Genomic DNA, 15,569 nt, shown 5'->3' with positions numbered 1-15,569 from the left:
GATTCGATCCTTAGTCAGGGCACATATAGGAACAGATTGGTGTTTCTCTCACTCTCTCTCAATCCCTTCCTCTCTAAAATCAATAAAAATAAAAAGTGCCTTGTTTTGCATTTAGTTGGGTTGACTAACTGTAACTGTTGAAGACCTCAAATGATGGAGCCGTATCCTAATTGAAACCTAAAATTAGACCACCCAGTGACTAGAATGGTCAGATGGCAAGAAACTAACTTCTTTCCACCTTTGCTGTTAGTTAGCATCAACTTTAGGGGATATTGTGAATACCATGCTAACCATTTCCATCGCCTTCAGGACTTAGGAAAGGACGATGTTGGCAACAATGGTGGCAGTAAGCAGTATTCCTTTCATTACTTTCCAATGCCATAACAGGCAGAAGCAGAACCTCAGATTTAAAGAAAAGAATAATATGGACCCAACCTCAGTTTTTCACCCTGGTAGAAACTCATGTGTTGATTGATGCACCACTATTATAGTTGACTGAACAATATTTACATTTCTATAAGCAAATAAGTTTCTGCATACAGGGTAATTATCCCCAACAGGGACAAGGTAGGGTAGTAAACAATGTTAGAAAACACTGTTAAAGCAACTTGATTGTTTTAATTAAGTGAGAGGCAGCGAGGCAGAGGCAGACTTCTACATGGGCCCAGACCAAATTGATGGATCCACTCAACAAGCCCCCTACCAGGCAATGCTCTGCCAATCTGGGCTGCTGCTCCCTGCTCTGCAAGTGCCTAATGTGAGTTTTCTTGAATCATTATTACAGCCATGGCTGAGGTAGGAGGAGGAGGGGATGGGGTGGAGAGAGGCAGATGATTGCTTCTCACTGTGTACCCTGACCAGAATCGAACCTGGGACTTCAACATGCTGGGCCTGACCTGTGGTGGCCCAGTGGATAAAATGTTGACCTGGAATGGAGGGGTCGCAGGTTTGAAACCCCAGGCTTACCGTATGGGAGTTGATGCTTCCTGATTCTTCCTCCTTCTCTCTCTACAAAATAAATAAATAATCTAAAAAAAAATACAGTTGATGTGCAATAGTATATTAGTTTGTTCTTTTACTTGGAACAGGCCAGTATGCATTTGATATTCTCTTTCCGGAGCTTATAAATCAATTAATATTAATCAAATCTTGATTGCCTTTTCATTCCCAAAAAGTGTCACGCCCTCCACACATAGTCTGGAGGGTTCCAAAGACTCTTCAGAGACCATGCCTAATCAGTTATTTTCTCTGTTGTTTCCTGCATCTTCAGCCTCTCCTGTTCTAGCTGGTTCGTCTCCTCTGTTCATAAACATATTCAAGATTCAAAAAATGGTGTGTGTATCTACATTCTAACTCTCTCTCCTGTTCTCCAGATTCGAACCTGCCATGATTCCCAATGAGCCCCAAATGAATTATGTTCTAACATCATCAAATTGTTAATACATTTAGGATTACTGATGAATGAATGACCTCTTATAATTTTTAGGTGCACTGAGTATGTTCCAGTCTTCAATTTACAAGATCACTTTATGACATTAAACACTATTGTCCCTTTTCTTCCTTCTTGAAACTAACCTCCAATATTTTCTATTGACTTCTTCAAAGGTTTTATTTACTTATTTACTTTTTGTCTTATCTCTCTTTTTAAAATACAGCAGTTATTTTTTTTTTTTCTTTTAAAGGTTACAAAGGATAAATGATTGCAATAACATTTTACCACCTGACTAACTGGTAAATCCTGATATTGATTTTAAAAGCTGCAAATCTTTTTTTTTTTGGACAAAGACAGAGTCAGAGAGAAGGACAGACAGGGACAGACTGACAGGAAGGAAGAAAGATGAGAAGAACCAATTCTTTGCTGCGGCATCTTAGTTGTTCATTGATTGCTTTTTCATATGTGCCTTAACTGGGGGCTACAGCAGAGCACATGACCCCTTCTCAAGCCAGTGACCCTGGGTTCAAGCCAGTGACCCCTCTATGCTCAAGATGGCAACCTCAGGGTTTCAAACCTGGGTTCTCTGTGTCCCAGTCTGACGCTCTACCCACTGCACCACCGCCTGGTCAGGCAAAGCTGCAAATCTATTATTCAAATATTTCTGATCATTTTTTAACTCACTCAAACCCAAAGCTTTAACTACCACTTTAGTAATCTTTGTCTTCTGTCTTTTCATCTCAATCACACCCATGGTTTTAACTACTATTCATACAATAATGATACCTAAATCTAAAAACTTTTAATCTTTAGCATAGACCTTTATGCTACAGACCTAAAAATCTGTTATTATTTCCCTACTTCCTCTCTTCATTCCTCTCATTTAAACAAGGCCTGTCTCCTATGTACCTCTGCATCCCCTCAGCCACCTCTTAGCTCAGCACTTTTCTCTTAATGTTATTAAATCTCTCACTGAATCCATCTCATTCGCCTCTGATCCACACACCACTGCTGCCAGGTGATGTCACTTTCCCATTTAAAATCTTTCAATGAACCGTATAAGGGCCTCTTGAATAAATCTAAATTCTTTACCATGCCACATGATTCCGTCACCCTCTCTGTTTCCTGGTCTCTACCATTTTTCTGAGCACTTCCCTATTCATTCATTCTATTGAATGTACTCAATAAGAAACCTTTTTTCTTGCTTCTATGCCTTTACACACAGTTCATATTTCTTTGCTAAGAATAACCCCCCCCACAATTTACCACTCTCCTACAAATAAATGAACACCTTTAATTTTTTTTTAAAGTTTCTGTTTAAGTTGTACTTCTTCCTCCAGAGTGGGAAAATCTAAACCACATTCACGCTGACCATATAAATAAATTCTTCAGCAAAACTTTTTTTGTATGTGCATATGCATGTATTTGCTCATGAACCAAATGTTTTCTTATGGAGACTAACAAAAAAATTGAAAGCCATTTTACCTTTGAGGATTGTATCAGAATGCTCTTAATGTATAATTTTTAAAAGTCCTCGCTGCTATTAACTTTATTGCTCTAAATTTTAATAAAAGTTACATTGTGGTCTGTTAAAAAAAAAATTGAACAAAATGTAACCTGCATTGTTTCAGAAACTAGCTTGCGAAACCAAGTTACTGATCAGTATTTTCTTGCTGATAATTGATTTGTAGAGAAAAATTTTTACATTTGGGGGAGGATGGCAAAGCAAGGGAGTGAAAAATTACCAGTACACCAAGCAGGGTATAAAAAGCAGAAACAGCCCTGGCCAGTTGGCTCAGTAGAGCGTCGGCCCAGCGTGTGGAAGTCCCAGGTTTGATTCTAGGCCAAGGCAAACAGGAAAGGCACCCATCTGCTTCTCCAACCTTCCCTCTCTCCTTTCTCTCTGTCTCTCTCTTCCTCTCATGCAGCCAGGGATCCACTGGAGCAAAGCTGGCCTGGGTGCTGAGGATGGCTCCATGGCTTCAGCCTCAGGCCCTAGAATGGCTCAGGCTGAGCATCATACCCTGGTGGGCATGCCAGGTGGATCCTGGTCAGGGGCATGCAGGAGTCTGTCTGACTGCCTCCCCACTTCTAACTTCAGAAAAATACAAAAAGAAAAAAAAAAAAAGGAAAAATAAAGCAGAAACAAAATAATCTAAGTTATGATCCGTGGATGGCATCTTTGGGAAAAGTATTATAGGAATTATTTAAGTTGATTTTAATTTTCAAAACACATTTAAGATCAATTTTCTAAATTCAGAAACCAAGTAAGTTTACTGAAATGGATAAACTAGTGATGTCTCTACTCCTGTTCCTGGAGACATTGGCTTTATTTCAGGTTGGCTGGGGGTAGAATGGAGAACTGCCTACAAAGTTAATGAAGTTATTCAACTCCTTTTTTATTCATCCTGACCTACAGCAAGCTTGTATTTATTTCCTTTACCCTATTTCTTTAACCCTGTGTGACTACATCCTAAAAATAAATCATATTTAAATACTCCAGGACAGCCATATGAAAAGAATTTTTTTAGCTCTATGTGTATTACCAATCCTAATATTACCTTCTTAGACACTGAGAAACTTCAGGAGGGAAACTGAAAATAAAGTCATTAACTAAAATATCATTTGTGTCTTAATTATTTTCCAATGGCCATGATCTAACAATACAACATAAGCCATATAATTTTGCTTTTATAATTTAGTGTTAGTTTTAGCAATATCGCAGGAAAATAAAAGGGGGAACAGAGTGAAAATATAGTCAAATGTAATCAGATTTAATACAAATTCTCCTTGACTTTATCACCTTATACTATTTAAAAGCTTTGATTCATTTATGCAATACGATACATATTCACTTACTCCATCACAGATGATGTGTGATTAGCGAGCTAATGCCAATAATAATTTGATATGGAGCTCTAACATAAAGACAGTCTATAAATACAAAACATTTTCTCAACACAAATCTGCAGATGATTTTCAAATAAAAACAGGTGTGAAGGTAGTTTACAAATGACTGTGTTAATGAATACATTACTACACTGGTTCTTCTCATTAATATTTCTGAATGAGCGGGATAAAAATTTATCAACCTAAGACACAGATTATTATACATTGTGATAAATGCTATGAAAATGTAGACTGCTACTTGAGAACTAGGTGGGGGTAGGAGGTAGATGCTTTCACTTATTATCTCCTTCACCTTAATGATAATTTTCTTAGCTTATCAACCTTTTACACAGGAGGAAATCAAAGCTTCAGGCTGTTAAGTCAATTAACTTGTCCAAGTTCACACAACTTATGTGGGAGAACCAGGAACACAGGTTTAACTTAAAGACTACATTCTGTTCAGTCTTCCATGATTTTACTAATGTTCTCTTCATGCATCGCTAATGCCCTCCCTGTACATCTCAGCTCCTTCTCCCCTTCCCAAAGAGACCTACCCTAACCACCCTATTTAGTTATTCCCCCTTTTCTCTACTTTTTCTTTAGAAGTATTTATCACTTTCTAACATGTTTTATTTATCTGTTGTGCCTACTGCCTATAGTCCTCTGCTAGACAGTAAGCTCTAGGAAGTTAGGGGTCTTTGCTTCCTTTTTTATGGATGTACTGCCCACTAAACCTAGAACAATGACTTATTCACAGTAGATAGGTCCATTTTTCCTCTCCCACTTTTCATCTTTATCTGTATTCAAGAACTTAGTAACCGTTCTTGCTTTTAATTCTTGGAAAAACAAAACAGGGCCCATATCTGAGCCAAGTTAACATTAAAATAATATTTAAATTTATTCTGAAGTTATTTTTTAAAAATATCAGGGTCATTAGTATCATTTTAAAAAATTCTAGCCAGAATAAAAAGTGATGAAAAGACATGTAAAATAAACTGTGTAATGTAGAAGATTCAAATGATGGATAGAAGATCAGTACTTAAGAATGCCTGCTCACTTTCTATGTTTTAGAGGCTGAATGTGAAGCAAAGATGAAACATGAAAATGAGAGTACTTTGAAGCAGTGTTTTTCAAACCTTAGGGATTTCAAAAGTCAGTTAAATTAAAAAGTTGGGATGACAGAGTTGCAAAATTTTTGCAACAAAAGGATATTACAGCTGAAATACAACCTACTACTATAATTTCATCAGAATAAATTAATATAAAAAACAATTTCAGTATAAGGGTTAGTCATTTTTATTGAGCAAATTTGGAATCACAAAAACCTCATTACATAAAAACAGTTCTATATAAATTTAAGATCTAAATATGGAAAAGTAAAACTTTTAAAAAGAAGCTGTAACAGAATCCATAACCTCAGAAGACTGCCTTTATAGAGAAAAACTACAATCATAAAAAAATTAATTTGACATTAAAATTAAGAACATTTACTCATCAAGAGGCAGCATATTTAATATGAAAAGGCAAGCTAAAGAATAGAAAGATATTTGTAAAGGCTACCAAGTATTGTTACCAGAATACAAAAAAAGCAGTTAGTAATCAGCAAGGTAAGCATTTCATTCATCATCAGCATCAAAACAAGTAAGCAATTCACTGACAAGGAACATGAATGGCTAAAAATAAATAAAGTATTCTCAATTGCAGGGCAAACTGGGGATATCCAAAGAAAAATACAATGAGGCATAATTTCATATTCCTCAGAATGAGGAAACTTAGTAAGTTTAAAGTATTTGGATGGTGGGAAAATAGACCTTCTCATTCAGTACTGAGACATACACAGTGGAGAGAAAACTGGTAGTTAAATATGATAATAAAGTTGAAGAAGCAGCACCTTCTTCAACCAGCAGTGTACTACTAGACTTATATCCCAGGGCAATCTTCCTTAATGTTGGCTTTTAGTTGATATAATGAAGAGGGAGCACTACTGAAAAGATGCCAAGGGTGCCAAGCACTCTTGCACATAGAAAGATAATGCTGCCCCATGTCCCATGTTTTGAACGTTCTGCTGGATACTCATTTAAGGTAACGGGGAGAAATAACAAGGTCAGATATTTATAAACAAGACTTAACACAAAATACATTTGTATTGTTTTAATATACATGAAGGTTTTAAAGAATCAATGCTGTTTAAATACCTCAATTTTGTTTTTGTTCAAACATTCAAACTTTACAGAAAATAGTTTATTTGAGAAATTCATTTATCATCAACAACAGTGACCACTACAGGTGTCTGAATAGCCAATCCAACACAACTGTTTTAACCTGCATTATTAGTAGCTGTTCTACTCATGGTGATACCACCCATTGGTGCAAAGTAGCTAACTACAATATTTCTTCTAGCAGTGCTTCTTAGACTTTAATATGCATACAAATCACCTAGGAATCTTGTTAAAATTCATATCTGAGTGAGTTAGTAGGTTAGGGCCTGAGCTCTGATTTCTAACAAGTTCCCAGAATTCTGATGTTCTTATCACACTTGGTAGCAAGATTTAGAGTGTGGTTGAGACCCAGCAATTACACAGCAAAATATATTACTTTGTTATAAATTACTTCTTATATTTTGGTAAGGGCATTTCTTTAAAATATGAATGTAGCCTGATCTATGCTGGCACAGTGGATAAAGCTGATGCTGCCGGTTCTAAACCACAGCTTGCCCAGTCAGGGCACTTACAAGAGACAACTGCTAGGAGTTGATGCTACCTGCTCCTTCCCCATCACCCCCCCCCCCAATCAATAAATAAATTGGTTGTTTTTTTTTTTAAGTAAAAAAAATAAATGAATGTGAGTTTATTATTATGAATTTCATTTAGGACACTACTGGGAAAGCTGCAAAATATTTCCATAAAAATGGGATATAGGGTCAAGAACCACTGCCCTTAGGGAAACACGTGCCTAAGTAAACAGAGAAGAATATTCCCTACAGTATTATTTAATAAGCAAACAATTGTAAACAACTAAAATGACCAACGGAAACTCAATATAGTCACAGAATGGAACACATACCATTTTGCAGTAAAAATAAAGAAACTAGAACTATTTGAAGAAATACAGATAAATCTTGGCAAATGGAGTGAAGAATGTAAACTACAAATATAAGCATACTTAAATAGTCTCAAAACAAAGAAAAACAATGTAGTGTTCATGGATATAAAGGTAGGTAGTAAAGTATAAATATGGATAGGAAGGATGCACATCAATTTTGGGTCAGTGACAGGGAACGGAGAAAAGGGCGCAGGATTTAAGAGGGGTATGTAAAATACCATGAAGAAGCTTCATTTTGTTCTGCAGTTTTTTGTTCCTTCAAATTGGTAATGGGTGCATAAATTTCCTTACATTGTATGTTGCCATACATTTCTATATTATTTCTAATTTCACATGAATAGTCAAAAACTGTTGGGTCTAGAAAGATGTTTGGAAAACAGTGCTCCAGAGCAAAGGATTTAGGACCAGATGTCAGAAAACTCAGCCTCAAGCCTCAACTCTGTGTCTTAAAAGTTGTGTAGCGTTAGGCAATTCAAATAATTAAGTTCTACATGCTTTATTTCATTTGTAAAAAAAAGTAACTGATTCTAAAGATACATCAACCTTAATATGAATGAAGAAACTACGAGTCTATCAATTCAATGGCATATAGATAGGTATTCTTGTTAATTGTTTCTTTTATGCTAATTCTTCACCAAAAAAAATTGAAATTCATAATACCAAAACAAGAGAACTAAAAAGTACTCTGATTAATTAAACAATCAATGTCACAATACCAGTGTAACTGCTGATTCTCATTAACCTTTCTGTAAAGTGAAAGCAGGCGGCCCAGTTTATTAGCCCTATATTACAGATGAAGAAACTTAACTCAGATATGGAATAGCTGGCTTGGAATTGCAGACCAATTCAGTGACAAAACTTGGAACAGACACATTGCCTAGTTCTTCCGCGTTCACTAAGCTACCAAAAACATTATTTTGTCATGATGCTTTCCAGTAATTTTGTCACAGAGATACCGAAAATTCTCTCAGATGACATCTGAGCAATGACATTTGAGCAAAAATCCTCAAGAAAACAAACCACTTATCTACTATATAGCATGCACAGCAAGGGACAAAATTAAAACTGCCTAGCCTGCTAAAAATCTAATCTCATCCTTGCCACTTAACCTTATTAACAGTAGAGTAGGAGAAAAAGAGAGGTCAAATATGGGAGAGGGTGCTATTCATTTCCTCCTGGATCACAAATAAAATAGCAATTGCTACACAACACAACAGGTATTTTATATGTCTTATTAGTGGAAACATGGCTATCTCCACTGTTCAAGTAACCCACCACCCTGCTCCCAAAATAAAATTTACCAATAAGCCAAGAGTTAGGCAGTCCAAAATTAGAACGCTGCAATTATGATAATTATCAAAACATTGGTAATTACTAGATATTAGACACCCAAGTGAGTTAACACTATAAACACATGAAGAGACAAACTATGGAGAAAAGTTCGCTTTAAGTCTCCTTGTTCATGTAAACAGAGGAATATCAGCACAACCTGTAACTGACTTTTTACTCAGACTCATTAGGTAATTTCAAATGGTGGCACAAGATCCAAAATTCAATTAATTAACTGAAGCCTTAAATAAAAAAATCAATGAATCATCTTCCGGAGCAAGTATTATACATTACAAAATGTATTAGACAAGAATATCTTTTCATAAACATCTAAAATTTAAAGGTCACCCTCTATGCATTCCGTTATTCATCCTTTTGCTTACCAAACCCACCACGTACTCATCGTTTTATAAAAAATTATGCCCTGGCACCGGCAGAAATTTCACCATGATCATCATGAACATCTTTTTTTTTTAAAGAAGCCGGGTTAAACTAAACCCTTCACAATACAATCCAACTTGACAAAAGTTTCGTTAGGAATTAAAAAAAAAATCCAAACATAAATTCCAAATTTCCAATTCAAAATCCTTGAGTTTGAAAATAGATAAGATTCGGGTTCACCCATCTAGAGAAAAAGAACCCTACGGCGCGACCGGAACAGGCAAATCACTAAGCACCCGGCAGATTCGATCTCAAATCGAGGCTGACACACGAGGACATTCAGGAGAAAGCTTTCGGAGCCGCCAATCTCAGTGAACCCGACCTCATCTCTCGGTCCACAGGGAGAGGAGCAAAGGAAGTGAAATGAGACCTTTCTCGGCAAGGAGGACCCAAGACCTTTTCCCCAGTCCGTCAGTCTGTCCTTCCCCTGCCCCCAGATTCTCGCAGCCTCGCCGACCACAGGGACCCTACTCTACCTTTCCCTGTTAGGGACCCAGTGAAAAATCCCCTCCAAAACGCAGACCCGATCGGGAGGGGCGTCCCCGCCTTCCCCCGGTGTCCAGAGGGATCCCGGTCTCCAACAACAAAGACGCCTCCCGGTCCCCTCCCCCTGCCCGGCCGCGTCCGCTCCCTCCCGCGCTGCGGCTCCCGGCCCAGCGCCCCCTCCCCACCGCGGCCGCAGCGCCCCAGCGCCCCCGGCCTCGCGCACCTGCACCTGAGGGGCCGCAGTCAAGGTGTCTGCCAGAAAGCGCTGGGCAAGGAGCCTCTGCCGACCCGCCGTCCGCCGCCAGCCGCGATACGAGATGCCGCCGCCGCCGCCGCCACGGGACTCTCCCGGCCTGCGGGCGGGCCGGCCAAGGAGGGACGAGGGCTGCTGTCCCGGGGGACGGGACGAGGAAAGACGGTAGCGCCCGAGAGGGCCCACTCGAGCTCCCCAGTCCCGCCTCCTCGCTCCGGCCCTGCTCCTCCACACCGGCTCGCGTTCTGCTGACTAACGGCCCCGGCGCGAGGCGCTGGAGCTGTCGCTGCCGCCGCCGGCTGCTCTCGGGCCTCAGGTCCCGAGTGGCCGTGGTCGCAACTGCCGCCGCCGCGCCGCCGCCACCACCACCGCCGCCCTTTCTGGCACTGGCACTGCAGACACCACCCAGACCCAGCCAGGTCTTTCTTCTCTTGAATCCTCCTTTCTGTGCTCCTTTTCAGCCTGCCAGCCGCTGGGCTCACCCTCGTGGCGGGAGGGAGGCTGGAAGGGAACTGAGGAGAACCCGCAGAGGACTTGCTAAGCTAGGAGTTTGGTCACTGACTGGATGAAGATGCCAAAGCTGACCCGGGCTCCAGCCTGCGAGCAGCCCGGGGGAGGGACGGAGCCCAGTTTAGCCACACTCCCACCAATCACAAGCCGCTCAGCGGAGTCGGGCTCCAGGAGAGGCTGAACTGAGACGGCAGGAGGCGGGGATTGCGGAAAAGAAGGGCCAATAGAATTAAAGTTTCCCCGCCCCTCCGCCTTGATGAACTGCCACGTTCGGACCAATGGGGGAATTCTCGCTTCGAAGAAAGCGGGATGGCTATGCAGGGTTTGAGAGACTGGTTGAAGAGGGAGGTAGAGTCTTGCCTGCGTGAGAGAGTCTTGAATAACTGTGGGACCGAGGGTGTACTTTGACCTCCGCGCGGGGTCACGTGGGTTGAGGGGGCGGGGCGGAAAAAGTAAAGTTTCTTCCGGGTCAGTGACAAAGGCGTATGCTTCTTGAGGTAGTTCCTGGCGTCTTGATATCTTCCTTGTCCAAGTTCATGGTGGTGGTGATTTCGGCGATGAGCTCCCAGAAAGGGAACGTGGCCCGTTCCAGGCCTCAGAGGCATCAGAATACGTTTAGCTTCAAAAATGACAAGTTTGATAAGAGTGTTCAGACCAAGGTAGGAACCTGCCTCTTGCACTAAATCTGACTCCAGGAAGGAATGGTTCAGTGGAGGGAAAAGAGATAATGAGAGGAGTTGGCGAGGGCAAGTGTGGACCGTAGTTTTGGCTGCAGTGCAACCCTTTCTAAAATGATGTTCCCACACCCTTTTTGTTGACCTGGATGTGTTGTCTCCTCATAAATGTATTTGGCAGTCAACATGTAACTAATTGCACAAAGAATGAATGGAACCTTCATCAAACTAAAAAGGCAAATAGGTAAATTGAGTTGTTGAATGCTACCATTTGGATCACATACTTGCAATAGGAAAACAAGGATTATGACATGGGAATCACTAAAATTTTGTATGAAGTTTATGCAGCAGTTATGTCTTTTTGAAAAACCCCAACCCCATGTGCTTATAGGGAGAATGTGAAGGACTAAGAGCTCATAGCCCTCCCAAAGCAACATAATGGGTGTATGTCTCTTTTGTAAAGGTTGTTTTGAGGATTAAATTGCTTAATTAATGTAAAGATGCTTGTTTTGCTTTTTATAAGTCATTTAATTTCTCTGAGCTTTACATTAATTTAAAATGAGAAAACTGGCGGGACTGTTGTGAAGCCAAACTAAATGATATATATAAAAGGTCTAGCTCATAATAAGTGTCCAACAACTGACTAATGCCACAACATTGAGAAATTAATGTTGAAAGCAAACTGTTTATGATAGCGTTTGGCATCATTTTGGGTAAGTTTGGGATTTAGAGAGGTGGGATGGAGGTAGAAATAAGATTAAATCTCTTCTAGTCATTTGGTACTAAAATAGTAAATATTACCTGTGGACCTGACTGGTGGTGGTGCAGTGGAGAAAGCTTTTTCTTTCCTCTTTCTGTCTTCACTACCTCTACAAATATTTAATGAGCACATTCCATGTACAAGGACCTGTGCTCAAGTGCATACAATGTTAAAAAGAGTTGAATTTGCCTTGAAGGAGCTTATAGTTTCTTGGTTCATTGGACAATAAGCAAGCAGAAAGACATATGGTTATAAATTATAATAAATTCTGATGAGAAAGACAAGAAGAGTAAAGAGGGATATTTTCAATCAGGTGCTCAGGGGACTTCTATCCCTTAGGTTCAGATTCAGAAAAAAAACTGAAGCAACATTTAGGAAGACTTTCCCAAATTTGTGTCTACTGTCAATAGATAAACCTGAGTGAAAGGCTGTGCTATTCCCAGTAGATGTCTGTCTGGTCCTGTATGCTTACTGTAAGTTTTGGCACAAGCATTTAATTCTGATTGTTTTTCATCAAATGATAAAAAGCAGATTTAATCTGTATTTAGCTACAGTGTACTTTACTGTACGTCTTGTGCTTATAAGTACAAGACTTCTTGAACTTGTACTTCTTGTGCTCACAGTTCTTCACAGACTTCTTATACTTTTCATGGTCCATTTTCTTGGTGTTATGTGACAGCTGTGTCATTGTGGTCTTAAATATTTTCATGAGTCTCAAGTTTAGTTACTAAGTTTTATTTTGTTTATCACTTTTATCATAAATTCCTATGCTTTCTTTAAATTGTGAGGAAGCCTCATTTGTTCATTGGTAGAAACACCAGGTGTTTTGATATTGGAGGTATGGACAAAAATAGCAAGAAATAGCTTGACCTGTGGTGGCACAGTGGATAAAGCATCAATCTGGAAATGCTGAGGTTGCTGGTTCAAAACCCTGGGCTTGCCTAGGTCAAGGCACATATGGGAGTTGATGCTTTCTGCTCCTACTCTCTTCTCTTCTCTCTCTCTCTCTCTCTCTCTCTCTCTCCCCACTCTTTAAAAAATGAATAAAGTCTTAAAAAATTAAAAAAAAACCCAAGAAATATTTTATTGAGGAAAGATCTTTAGATTGATTGTTCACCTGTCTAAGGGAGGACTAATAATGGGTTATATCTAGAGCTAATTTTTGAGCCAGCTAGATGCCACTATTTAAAGCCAGAAGCATCTGACCCTGTCTTCATTCCTATGCTTTGTATCAGAAAGCTATTTGATTCAGTGACATCTAACAGAAGAGTGATAAGAAATGCATGAGTCTCTGTAACTCCTTAAAGCAGTGGTCCCCAACCTTTTTTGGGCCACGGACCGGTTTAATGTCAGAAAATATTTTCACGGACTGACCTTTAGGGTGGGATGGATAAATGTATCACGTGACCGAGACAAGCATCAAGAGTGAGTCTTAGATGGATGTAACAGAGGGAATCTGGTCATTTTTTTAAAATAAAGCCGTTCAGTCTTAAATATAAATAAAACGGAAATAATGTAAATTATTATTCTTTTTCTGTGGACCGGTACCAAATGGCCCATGGACCGGTACTGGTCCGCGGCCCAGGGTTTGGGGACCACTGCCTTAAAGGATTGTAGTAACAGTTGACTACTTGTGCCGCTTCATTATTTTGTAGTTGTTCTGTTTGATAGTTACCCTTCACCTTCTCTGCCAAGCAGTTTGTCAGGACTTCACTGAAATTAGATGATGGATAATGACAGATGCTTTATTAGGAAATTTATATAGGTAAAGCACCTATTCCTAAACAGACAGAAATGGTAGCTGTTTTCATATACTTGAGTATTTTCTAGAAGATAGAAGCTTATTTTGTGCCATTCCAAGTGGTCAAACTTGGACCAAAGGGTTAAACTAACAGGTAGGTTTTAGTTTAATATAAGGGCGTTGTCTAATAGTGAGGAGTGTGCACCAGGATTTTTAAACTTCCCCTTCACTGCGGTTATTTGAAAGAGGCCTCTGTTACCTCTTGGGATTTAGAGAGGTTGGGTGGAGGTAGAACTAGGATTAAATCTCTTCTAGTCATTTGGTACTAAAATAGTAAATATTACCTTGTGGACCTGACTGGTGGTCCACAACTGGTGCAGTGGATAAAGCATCAACCCGAATGCTTAGGCCTCTGGCTTGAGACCCCAACGTCCCTGCTCTGAGCTTGGGCTCGTCAGTGTGGGGTTGCTGGCTTGAGCAAGGGGACACTGGCCGGTCAAGGCACATAGGAGAAGCTCAATGTACAACTAAAGTGGAAGCAACTACAAGTTGATGCTTTTCATCCTCACTATCCATTTCTCTCTCTCTCTCTCTCTCTCTCTCTCTCAAAACAAAAGACAGCTTTGTGGATCTCATTGAAAAGGCAGTGCTGTGTAATGAGAACACTGGACTAAGAAAAAAAGAGCCCCAGTTCTGTTACTTGTTTTGCTGTGTGATGTTAGGTAGTTTACCTGTAGCTTTCCATCTACAATACGGGATTAATACTATCTCTTGCCTTACTTTTCTCTCAAGATTGCTATGAGGATCATTACAAAAATATTTTTAAGAAATAGTCATATCAATATGAACTAAGCATAAAGCAAGTAATATAATTTATGTGGGCTAGCAGTTACTTAAAACCTAAAAAATTAATTTAAAAAAATGCATACTTGTTGAAGAATATTGAAATAATAGAGAAATGAATAAAGCATAAAGTGTAAGTACCGTTTCCCAGCTCTATTACTACTCTTCAGTATGGTGACTGTTAATTTGATATGTATGTTTTTTTTACATCTGTGCATGATATAGTACATATAGGGGTGGGCAAAGTAGGTTTACAGTTATTTGTATGGAAAATAATACAATAATTAATAATATAGGAGTAAACTTGTTTTGCGTACTCACAACTGTAAGCCTACTTTACCCACCCCTGTGTGTAATAAAATTTTTTTCTTTCTCATTTGGTAAAGTGGGTATGTCAAAACATAGAAATTAAGCTCATTTTTCTTAATGGCTATATAATATTCTACAAGTGTGGAGTAACTTATTTACTTTTCTGTTAATAAAGATTTTCACTATAACAAATAAAGCTGCAGTGAAATTCTTGTATTAACTGCATATTTGTTCCATATCTCTTATCAAACATTGTGCATCTACTTAGAGACATAGGATTGAAATAATATACAGTTGTGGCTTTAATTGAAGCTTACAGTTTGGTGGGCAAAATAATAGGCATTAATCAAATAATCTTTCAAGTATGTTAATACCAATGGTAGAAAGGGCTGTGAAGGGAAAGTATAGGGAACCTTGAGAGTATTTAACAGGAACACTTGGTTAAGTGTGGAGGGTTAAAAAGGCCTTCCTGAGATCTGAAGGATGGAGAGCATTTAACTAAATGGAATGGGAAGAGCATATGTCATCTCTGAAGGACCATCTCTAAAGGACACTGTTTATTCGTTATGTGTAATCAGCATTGCTTTTACTAGCAGTCCTAAAATGTTAGAACCCCAAGGATCGCATGATCTTGATAGAGCAGGAGTCAATTTTTTGGTCAAATTACTTTGGAAATACTATATACTAGATTTCATATTTATTTATTAAGGATTTGATTTATTGATTTTTAGATAGAGGAGAGAGAGAGAAAGAGGAGTAGGAAACATTTACTCGTAGTTGGAACTAATTTTGGGGCACAT

General features: G+C 39.2%; 2 protein-coding genes across 5 annotated transcripts in view; one reads left to right on the top strand and one right to left on the bottom strand.

Moving 5' to 3' along the window:
• The window catches only part of ABHD17B (abhydrolase domain containing 17B, depalmitoylase), a 54,360-nt gene extending 43,632 nt beyond the window's left edge, over positions 1–10,728 (bottom strand). For 2 of the 4 annotated variants that reach the window (XM_066257095.1, XM_066257096.1), the window contains exon 1: positions 9,909–10,728. The gene's annotated coding sequence lies outside the window, so the exon portion shown is untranslated. Of the gene's footprint in view, positions 1–9,902 lie in introns of all 4 variants that reach the window. The other 2 variants (XM_066257092.1, XM_066257093.1) reach the window with 2 other exon arrangements.
• Positions 10,729–10,922: 194 nt separating this feature from the next.
• C2H9orf85 (chromosome 2 C9orf85 homolog) overlaps positions 10,923–15,569 on the top strand; it is a 102,205-nt gene continuing 97,558 nt past the window's right edge. The window contains exon 1 of the mRNA XM_066257102.1: positions 10,923–11,101. Within this exon, the coding sequence (XP_066113199.1) occupies positions 10,928–11,101 (174 nt within the window). The 5' untranslated portion in view covers positions 10,923–10,927. The remainder of the gene's footprint in view (positions 11,102–15,569) is intronic.

Source organism: Saccopteryx bilineata, chromosome 2 (genome assembly GCF_036850765.1).
Source record: "Saccopteryx bilineata isolate mSacBil1 chromosome 2, mSacBil1_pri_phased_curated, whole genome shotgun sequence".
Taxonomy (NCBI): Eukaryota; Metazoa; Chordata; class Mammalia; order Chiroptera; family Emballonuridae; genus Saccopteryx; species Saccopteryx bilineata.
The sequence above is the reverse complement of the archived record's forward strand: the minus strand, read 5'-3'. Positions and strand labels throughout refer to the sequence as shown.